General features: G+C 41.5%; 1 protein-coding gene across 1 annotated transcript in view; it reads right to left on the bottom strand.

Annotated features, from left to right (window-relative positions):
* Positions 1-3,396: 3,396 nt before the first annotated feature.
* wu:fb13g09 (multidrug resistance-associated protein 5) overlaps positions 3,397-10,524 on the bottom strand; it is a 48,667-nt gene continuing 41,539 nt past the window's right edge. Inside the window, exons 23-29 of the mRNA XM_012853724.3 lie at positions 9,565-9,654; positions 9,085-9,277; positions 8,816-8,975; positions 7,014-7,092; positions 6,804-6,917; positions 6,356-6,520; positions 3,397-4,511 (exon numbers count right to left, since the gene is read on the bottom strand). Of these exons, the coding sequence (XP_012709178.2) occupies positions 4,416-4,511; positions 6,356-6,520; positions 6,804-6,917; positions 7,014-7,092; positions 8,816-8,975; positions 9,085-9,277; positions 9,565-9,654 (897 nt within the window). The 3' untranslated portion in view covers positions 3,397-4,415. The remainder of the gene's footprint in view (positions 4,512-6,355; positions 6,521-6,803; positions 6,918-7,013; positions 7,093-8,815; positions 8,976-9,084; positions 9,278-9,564; positions 9,655-10,524) is intronic.

The raw sequence follows: 10,524 nt of genomic DNA, 5'->3' as shown, positions 1-10,524 counted from the left end.
ATTTTTTCTGCAGCGACAATGAGCTTCCAGTAAGGCAGGGTCATGCGGTGCAGATGTTATCACTGCTGCTGGTGTTGATCTCAAAGGCTGTACAAGTGGATTTCTTGGTTTAGTGGTGCTGAGGAGGGTGTGAGCCGATGCTTGTCACAGCCCGCCTGGAGATAAGGGTTTTACACCGTTTGGTTTGACGGATACACGTTTCTGAGCGCGCTGCACTTGTTAGCGTCGGGCCCCTACTCTGAAACTCAGCCTGTGAGGTTTCTGCAGATGTCGTTTCTGTCGTGCAGCAACAAGAACCCGTTTATTGGTCTCTAAGTCAAACACGCCTAAAGCAACTGGCTCAAACCTTTGTTTTACTCCCTAATTTATCCGCCCTGTTAAAAGCTTGTGCCGTACACACAAGCTCACGGTCCATTACCTGTTGAGAAAACCTCAAGCAAATATGAGAAACGTGAGCTCAGATCTTCGCTCTTCCTTTATCGTCCTGTCTGATCATACAGAGACACTTGGTTAAACACAAAATATACCTTTTTACCAGTTTTCTAGTGGCCTAGAAAGGCATTCCAAACAGTTTTTTCTTATACATTTGGTCGCAATAAAACCACCACCATTAATGTACTTTATGTGATAGACCAACACAAAGTACTGTATAATTGTGAAGTGGCAGGAGAATGATACATTAATTGGGAGAGCGGTGACCTAGAGGTTAGAGCGGAGCGCTTGCGTCTTGAGAACCTTGCTAATTCTTCGGTTCGAATCCCACAAACTGCCACTCTGGGTCCCTATGCAAAAGCCAGAATGCGTTCCGGCGGCAAACAGCGGCAGCCCTCTGCTCCCTAAGGCAAGGCAAGGCAAGGCAAATTTATTTGTATAGTACAATTCAGTACAGAGACAATGCAAAGTGCTTTATATGATTAAAATATAGGAAAATAAAACAGAATAAAAGCAAGTAGGAATAAAATAAAACAAAATAGAATATTAAGAACAGTTGGACTAAAAACAAGTTGAACTCATGATGTTTCAGTAGAACAGTTTAACTAGAACAGTCAAAGGCAATCCTAAACAAATGTGTTTTTAATCTTGATTTAAAAGAACTCAAGTTGATACACTGATAACAAGTCTGTGATGTATTTAGGTGCTAAGCCATTCAGGGATTTATAGACTAACAGAAGTATTTTAAAGTCGATTCTCTGAGATACAGGGAGCCAGTGGAAGGACTTTAGAACTGGGGTGATATGCTCTACTTTCTTAGTCTTAGTGAGGACGCGGGCAGCAGCGTTCTGGATCAGCTGCAGCTGTCTGATCCACTTTTTAGGCAGGCCTGTGAAAACACTGTTGCAGTAATCAATTCGACTAAAAATTAATGCATGGATTAGTTTATCAAGATCTTTCTGAGACATTAGTCCTTTAATCCTGGAAATGTTCTTCAGGTGATAGAAAGCCGACCTTGTAATTGTCTTTAGATGCTAAGGGATGGGTTAAAAGCAGAGGATAAATTTCATTGCAAAATAAGTTGCAATGATGAATAAAGATGATTACTATTTTTTTTTTTTGTCTGAGACAAATAAATTCCACCAAACGACACTTTGCAGAAGCAACTCGGGTTCGGCTAAAGAGTCGACGTCGTGCTCCAAGCTGAACCTCCACCACCAGTCTAAAGTCTGTGGCAGCCTCCAACTGGGTCACCCTCTGCTTAGCTCCATCTGTCTTCACATTAATTCAAATCAGTTTCAATTTAGGTCCGAAAGTCAAATTCAGGTCACGTAATGAATGAAGGTCTTCATCACCCATACGGAAACACATTTGATACATTCCTTCGCTTTTAAGATTACACTGAATGAAACGCTTAAGCAATGAGGAAAAAGGAAAATGTGTTATTTTATTGTTGCCGTTTGTAGTTCTTACAGCTTCTTCTCAGCTGGTACCAATTAAGGCCTGTGCTGTGAACAAACACTGTTGAATGGATGGTTATGTAAAGCCAACAGATAATGGATTAATTAAAAAAAATATATATTACAGACTCCCCCTCTGTAGAGCAAAATCTGATGGGGCAATGGGAAGGCTTACAGTCACACTATGCTGAATGAATATGTTGCTAGAAAGGTACAAAAATCCCGAAATAAGTGGTAAAACGTTGATGTTTTAACATTTTTTGGAGTATGTGGTGTGCAGATGACTTACAGCAGTCTCATCCTCTGCAGGGTGTTCAGACTAAAAGACTCCCCTGGGGGCCTGAGAACCGGTAAAGGTTCTGGAAGAAACCATTATACTGATTGAAAAGGGAAGGATGTCAGTTTCACGTACTGGGGTATAAAATTAAAGGTTTCAATTCAGAATGGTATACAACCTTTTAAATACTTCCTAATGTTAGAATTATTTATTTAATAAAATATTTAAAGTGATTTTGTTCCTCTGTATAGGTTCTTGTTAGCTCTGATCTGTAGTAGGGCTGTCAAACAGGCGGAGTAGGCGATAAAAAGATAAAAAGCTGCCCGTCTCTGCCTCAAGCCACTAAAGGTCATTCTTATAGGACCAGAGAATCTTCCCCCACATGATTGTTGTCACCTACATTGCAAAGCAGGGATTATTGCTTTTTTTCGTCCAACGTTGACCTTTTTCCTGCCACTTTATGCTCAAGCTTTTTTTTTTTAAAACTAATAGTTGTCTTGTGGCAAGAGCCTCTCATCTGAGTTGCTGAGTTCTGCAGCTCCTCCAGAGTTACTGCGCTTCTCTGATGTACTCTAGGGAACCTGTGAAGCAATTCCACAAAAAGCTGTATTTACACTGACACTAAATAAGACTCAGAGGGACTTTACTAATTGGTTGCACTAGTCCAGGGGCCTGCAACCTTTACAGTCTAAAGAGGCATTTTGCCTACAGTCTGCTTGAATTAAACTCGTTCAAAGCCGCAAATGTTGCCTGGCCTTTTGAAAAATGACAAGTTAAATTTTTTTGTGATAAAGACCTACTGTAGGAAAGATGTCATCATCGTTAAAGAAACGCCCTCTATTTTGAGTTTTTTTTTTTTTTTTTAAAGAGTTTGGATGTTGATATTGGTGGATAATGATGTAAAAAAAATCTAAATATTGATTTAAAAATTACTGGCACTTTTAGCATAATTCTGTTGTGAAAATTAAAAGCAATTATTCCAAAGAAAAAACTGCTAAAACCTGCATTTATTGTCATTATTATATTTAAATACCATAATAAAAATATATTTTGTAGCCAAAGTTATTAAGAGCCACTGTGGAAGGTCCAAAGAGCCACAGGTTGCAGACCCCTGCACTAGTCCCAGTCTCCAGTGGTCATTGGCCAAAAGGCGGGTGGCAACACAGACACACAGGTCAAACTGGTCTATCACATTACACCCAAAAAAAAAAAAAAAAAAAACCCCACTGAACTTTGAGGTTTTAATGCAAAAAAACCTGAAAGATATCATACATTTCTGCAAGATATGGTAGAATAACCAGTGGACATTCTTATTTACAGACATTTTATATTAAAAAAAAACATAAAAAATCTGACAGTCAACAAAAATATTGCAGCATTACAATCTCAAGTGTATAAAGGCAATCTGAAAAAAAGTATCAAGGTATTATTGCACCGTTCTTGATTGTTCAGCACGTAATTTACTGTAAGGCATAATGTACTGTGCTTCCACACCACAACAAATAAAGCAACAGAATAATAGTAATAAAAAAAAAGGTGCAGGTTTTAAACTCCAGCATTTGGAAACTTAAGCTCAGTTCAAATCACAGTACTGTACTCAGCAGTCATGAAAACGTGCCAACATGGCTGACTCCTTCATAAATCCTGAAAGTGTTAGCAAACTCACGGCTAGAAAACTAAAGTTACTCCGCCAGGTGGCAACAAAACGACAACAAAAACAGCTTTTTCAAGCAAACCGAGTCTGACGGGAATAAATAACAGGTGAACGTTGAAACATGGTCTTCGATAATTAACACAAACTAATAAATTCCTGCAAAAATATATATGAATTAAACAGTATTAATGCTATTCTCTGATTCACCAGCATACGGCTGCACTCTGAGGTTTAAGTAACAAAACACAAAACTAAAAACCGATTAACTGACCTCCAAAGAAAGAGGAAGCACCACATCAAACATAAAGTGCTTTTGTCTGAGTTAATTATTTGGCCTTTAGGTAATAACCTGCGAATGAGCAGCAGACAGCATACTGATTCTTGATGTGCTTAATGTTTAAATATAGTCCCCTAGTCTTTGATGTGGCAAATGACACACAGTGTTGCTCAAAGAACTGATATTAAACTATTATTTTCTTTCACATTATGACTGTACTTGTGTACGTTGTTAATGTAAGTGATGCATTTGCATATTTTTCTTTCAGGATCACGACTCTGGTCCTCAAGACTAACTTATTATTTTTTTTTTATTTCATCTCCTTTGGCTGCTTTCTGACGCCTCTATCATGGCTCGAAATCTTGAGTCTTCATTTGCGAGCAAGGCCGCCGGCGAGTCGAACTCCAGAATCTGCGAGTCAGAAACAGATAAGACACGATCAGTATCAGCTCATTAAATCTAGACACATTTCTGAAACACTGCAAGCAGCACAGTCTATCTTTATTTGTTGAAAATATTGCGTAGTTCTGTTGAATGACACAAGCGGGTAGAAGATGCATCTGGACATGGGTCAGTTTCTAATAATGCTCTTCTGGGCGCCGCTCCATCTGGTGCAGAAGAGCTAGCTCCACATAAATAAATAATATTTTATTGGGAATTTCTCTTATTTGCACAGGGTCAAAATTATGTAGATAAGCTCAAATGTTTACATCGCTTCCAGTGATAATTGGAGTTGCAGGTCAAGGTAATGTCCAGAGAAAACATCACAAGGTTCTGATTTAATTCTGGATGGATGTTTATCCCATTTATTAAAAATGTAAAAGCTCATTTAAATTAGCTGGTTTGATTTTAAGCATACGGTCCACACACAGGCAGGTGTTATAAAGAACATGAACCGGTTTTGATGTGTTAGAGATCATTGATCTGTTGCTTCAAGTCTTAAACGTCCAACTATACGTTTGAGGTGAAGTTGAAGAATTTGTCAATGTGGGCCAACAGCTCCATCTTTGTGTCGTTTGACCAGAAGACATCAGCATTAATTTACCTATGCAGGCGTCACAAAATGACGAACAATAATGGAAGAACAGGTCTTCAGTCAGAGGCTTCCAAAGATCTACTGCAGCACAGACCTCTACAGGAGATCCTTCCGGCTTACAGCCATCACCATCTTTAACGACTCTTTAAGTGAAAAGTAGATTGTTTGAGTTACTGCAACATTTACTTTCGATCTAATTATGATTAATACTATATGTTTAAAGAGAATTGGATTGAATTTAGTGTGTTTTCTCCATGAGAGCCGCAACACATTTCAGTCAGACTTCAAGGACTTTGTCAGCACCTCATCAGCCATAGTTGATGTAAAACGGACTTCACTGCAAACGGCGACACTGGTGTCCCACAGCTTCTGATTGTTCTTAAACATCCCAACTAATTCACTTTCCTCTGAGGACCAGATGGTTGAAGCTTGGATATAAATGTCTGGACATCCCAAACACAAGTCAAAACTAATTTTATAATGGATTTAGCAGTTTAAATATCACCTTTCTGAAACGCTCACAAGTCAACCTTTAAATATTTTTGAACAATGTTTAAAGTTTTCGTGTCAGGAATCCAGCCAGATTAAATAAGCGCCACCATTCGTGATAAGAGAAGTGGTGCCAGAATCACACCAGAAGCAGCAAAAAGCACAAATTATATCTACAAGTCACTATTGTACACTACTACAAACATCAGTGAAAGTTTCTTTATATATTTCAGTCTATATGGATATTTAGACCCTGGAGGGATTAGAGAAAATTCCCAGTATATTTAAATTTAGACATGAAGTTCCTGTTTCTAAAAATGATAGATGTTGTTCAATCATTACACACAGGGAAGATAACTCAGTGTATCACTCAGATAAATCACTAAAGTCCAAAACTTATATCAGACTTTGATGAGTGTATGTACATTTTTGACCAGACAAGCTGGTGTTGAGACAGGTAGAGGAACCTGAGATAATTTAAGTAAATCATTAAAAGAATTAGGAAAACATCCACTTCTATCCAACGTTGTGAACAGAATCTCTTATATTCTCGACATGTGGCCCTCGGGCAGGTTGGAGCTGGATCCAGTGATCACATGTGGACGTGTCGTGTTCTCCTCGTGCTTTACGGCTCGTTTAGAAACGAGGGAGAGGGAGAGCCGGCCCCAAAGTCACAAGGCCGCTCCAGTTTGTAAACGTGCCGCAGGCTGCAGTCACTTTTCTTACACACCTGGCCGTTGTCCAGGACCATGACTCTGCTGCAGCTCATCACCGTGTTGAGACGATGCGCGATGATCAGAGTGGTGCAGCTGCCGAACGCGCTGCGAATCGTCTCCTGGATGAGGCGATCCGTCTCCGTGTCGATGGCCGCCGTTGCCTCGTCCAGAATCAGAACCTAAAAAACACAGAGAGGGGGAAATAATGAAGCACTATGCGCTAAAAGCTCAGCACACAACATGATTTTCTCTGCTGGTTCCCCGCTCAGCTTTTAAGAGATAATGCTGCAGTTACGGTGGCTAACACTAGGTGGCACTGGTATCCCATTCAAACCCAGATGAAAGAAGGCTCTTATTTTCTCATTAATTGAACCCGAGGAGATCGTCCCCTGGTCCGGAGGAAGAAAGAAAAAAAAAAGTTGAAGATGTAAATAAAAGATGGCAGCGCAACGCAATCAGCACCTTGCTGTTCCTCAGGAGGGCTCTGGCCACGCAGAGGAGCTGCCGTTCTCCCACCGAGAAGTTCTCTCCGTTCTCCGTCACCTCTGAGTGGAGGGAATGAGGCAGCCGGCAGACCTGTGGAGGGTCAGAGCCGCGCAAGAGCCAAACTGTGAGGACGAGCTTTGCTGCCATGGAACGTGTAATTTACAGTATGTCGGACATTTGTCTTACCATTTCTTTAATGTGGGTTTTCTCAAGAGCTTCCCAGATCTGTAAATCAGAATATTGATCCCAGGGGTCCAAATTACTCCTGGTGGGACAGAAACCATAACAATTATTAAAAGAAAAGTCCCATTAATGCAAAAAAATGTGCTCCAGTGCATTATGAAGGCCTCCTCTTTGAGTGTCTAAAGCGGACATTATTACAAGTAAATAGAATGATGTTTACGTGCAATAACTTTTATATTAAAAGAGATTGAATGCAACTCAACACAATTGTTTTCAGCAACCAATATAGACTAACATATAATACGATATATGACGTGGTGCCTTGTATCTATAACTTTGTCTAATATCTTTGTGAACGCTTTAATGAGCCGACATTTCTTACCTCACTGATCAACAGAGACCAATTAAGGTCAAATGTTCTTTTCATGTCTTTTCATGGCATAAATCGCCCACCAGTTTATCAGCATAAGTGAATTTCCTTCGCCTCATTTTTAAATGGATATATTCCTTAGTTGCTGCCAACATGCATTTTACAGTGTAATTATCCACAGGCTGTAAAATCTGAAGCATTAGGAGGCCTACAACAGCTGCAAGCAGATCTTATGTATCCCATTACCTGAAATTGTTTTACTCTTCCCTACTAGCCTCCCAAATGGTTACTCAACCTGAAATCCGCAGCACATATGCTGCAGGTCTGTTGCTCACATCTTGTTTCTGATTTAACCAGCTTTTAGGTCCTTAGCGCACAGCGGGGGTCAGGTTAATAAAAAAAAATTATAAATCATGTTCATATATTCTGTCTAGCCAGGTGCATCTCAATAAATGTGCATAGCTGAACATTTTTTTGTTCATTTCAGGAATTTCATTCAGAAGGGGGACAGATATTTTATAAATAGATTGGTTACACAGAGCGACATGTTTTATGTATTTATTTCTGTTTGTTTTGATTATTTTTAGCTTATAGCTAATTAATTCTCTGATTTTCTCTGATTTTCATACAGAAATGTGAGTGATGTAAAGGCCTTGTGCCAGTGATGATCAACCCTAGTCCTCAGGGCCTACAGTCCTGCGAGTTTCAGGCGTTTCCCTGCTGCATCACACCTGAACGGTGACTAAAAGGCTTCTGCAGCACTTGACGGCACGCTGAGGAGGTAAAGCTATCAATTTAAATTTGCCGTGCCGGAGCGGAGACACTTAAAACCTGAAGGACAGCGGGTCCCTGAGACGCAGTCTAACAGGGACGAGGGCGGACTTCAGCAGGCAGTCCATGACAGCAGCCTCAGGGACGGTAAGCTACATGGGGGTTGACGCTTGTTCTAAGAGTGCTGTATCCAAGCATAATAAAGGAAAGTTTAGTGGAAGGAAAATGTGCTGTAGCAAAACACTGCACTAGAAACCAGGCAAATCACAGTTTGAGAGGATTTTAGAGCCAAAGTTTAGAAGAAAAGCGGAGAGACGAAGCTGCTCTCCACAGGCGGCGATGGTTTTTTCAATTTAATTACTGAAATACATTGACTTTTTTAATGATAAGCTAATTTAATGAGATGCAGATGAACAGTACTATATCAATTATAGGTAAAAAAATATTTCCCAGCTGCAAAAACCCACGCTGTGGCTTTGGGAAAGCGGTCAGCAGGGAGTTTCCCTTTGCACAGCAGACACTCGTCCTGACGCCTGATTGCAAAGATAGAATACATCTTCCTCCAGCATTAACCTCTGAAGTAATTGTCTCGTTGTGCTTCTCCCCTCCCAGAATAGCGCGCGAGTCACAGTTACTGATGATAAAGTAATTGTGACTGGATTACCTGACGGTACCAATAAAGAGCACCGGCTCCTGGGGAATGATGGCCAGCTTGCTCCGCAGGTCATCCAGGCCAATCTGTGCAATATCGATCCCATCAACGATTATAGAGCCCGCACTGAGCTCCACGAGCCTGAACAAAGCTACAGCCAGAGAGGACTTTCCTGCAAACACACACACAGAAGATGCTGACAAATGCGAACGTGTTGAAACAGAGACATAAATGCGAGCTGAAAACGCTGCGGGCGAAGGAACAGAGAGGGTCAGCCGTACCTGATCCTGTGCGGCCTACGATGCCGACGGTCTCCTCGGGGAGAACGGTAAACGACAGGTTCTTGAGCACCAGCGGCAGATGATCTCGATAACGCATGCTCACATCCTGGAAGCTGATCTCTCCCTGCTGAGGCCAGGAGGGGGCAGGAGTGGCCGCCTCAGGACTTTGTCTGGGTGCTTCACTGTCAAGACTCTGAGATAAGAAGAGGCGATGGTATCTGCTATGAATCACTGAATTCCTGAAGATGAGCAAACCCCCCCCCCCCAACAGATCTGTAGGGAGTTTTGCTCCACAAGCTTTTTTTTTCCTGCACTAAAGAGGAAGAAGTTGCGGTTTGCGTGGCAAGCTCTGTCATGCGCTATGGAGGGTGCACAGATCACATGCACACGAGGCAGAAACATGAAGGGACATGCCAGCTACCCCGACTTTAATCTGCGCTGTCATTCTGGTGAGCCGGCACACACACGGACGCTTCTTACCGTTATGTAATGATTTATCCTTTCGACTGATGTGAAGCGAGCTTCGGTTTCGGTGAGCAGCCGCACGGTGAACTGAAACAGGCCGGTCAGCTGGAGGTGAGAGACAGCCAGGGAGGCGAAAGGTTAATAATCATCACTGTCACGCCAATTACCTGGAAGCGCTGCCTGTTTAGGCGTCATCAGCAGAGATTCCCAGACATGCCTCCTTCACAGCCTCACTAATTGATCTCAATTATCTGCCCTGATTGTGCTGATTATAAAATGAGATAAAACGTTCAATCAAAGCAGCTTCTGAGCATATTGTATATACAGTGCCTTCCAAAGCAAAGTCACACCTCTAAAAACACCTACATGTGTTATATTGGGATTTTATGTGATAGACCAAGACGGGGTAGTTTATAATGGTGAAGTTGGTAGAAAAAATGATAAATGATAAATACAAATTGTAAAAGCATGTGGTGTATAACACTGATTTTTACCCTGAAACTTCCAAATAAACTCCAGTTTCAGGGTCTGAATCTCAGTATGAATCCAGCTGCTCTGTGAAGCCCTCAGAGGTCTGGTAGAGGACATCAGAGAGGAAACAGCATCAGGAAGGCCAAAGACCACAGCAGAAATGTCCGTGATGAAGTGGTAGAGAAGTACGAAGCAGGGCTAGCTTGTAAAACAACCTGGATGGAGAACATCTGCAAACCTACTAAGACATGGCCGTCCACCTGATCTGAAAGTTTGGGCAAGAAGTTAATCCATCAGAGAAGCAGGGTAACTCTAGAGGAGTGGCAGAGATCCACTTCTCTGGTGGAAAAAGTGAAAACTATTAGATGTCCAAACGTATGTCATATATTAAAGAGTGGGAGGAAACCATCACCGCACATGATTGCAAACACGAGATCCCTACGGTGGAGCATGGTGGAGGCAGCATCATGCTGTGGGGATTCTTCTCTTCAGCAGGGAAGCTGA

This window comes from Fundulus heteroclitus, chromosome 23 (assembly GCF_011125445.2).
Source record: "Fundulus heteroclitus isolate FHET01 chromosome 23, MU-UCD_Fhet_4.1, whole genome shotgun sequence".
Taxonomy (NCBI): domain Eukaryota; kingdom Metazoa; phylum Chordata; class Actinopteri; order Cyprinodontiformes; family Fundulidae; genus Fundulus; species Fundulus heteroclitus.
This window is presented reverse-complemented; position numbering and strand designations above follow the sequence as displayed.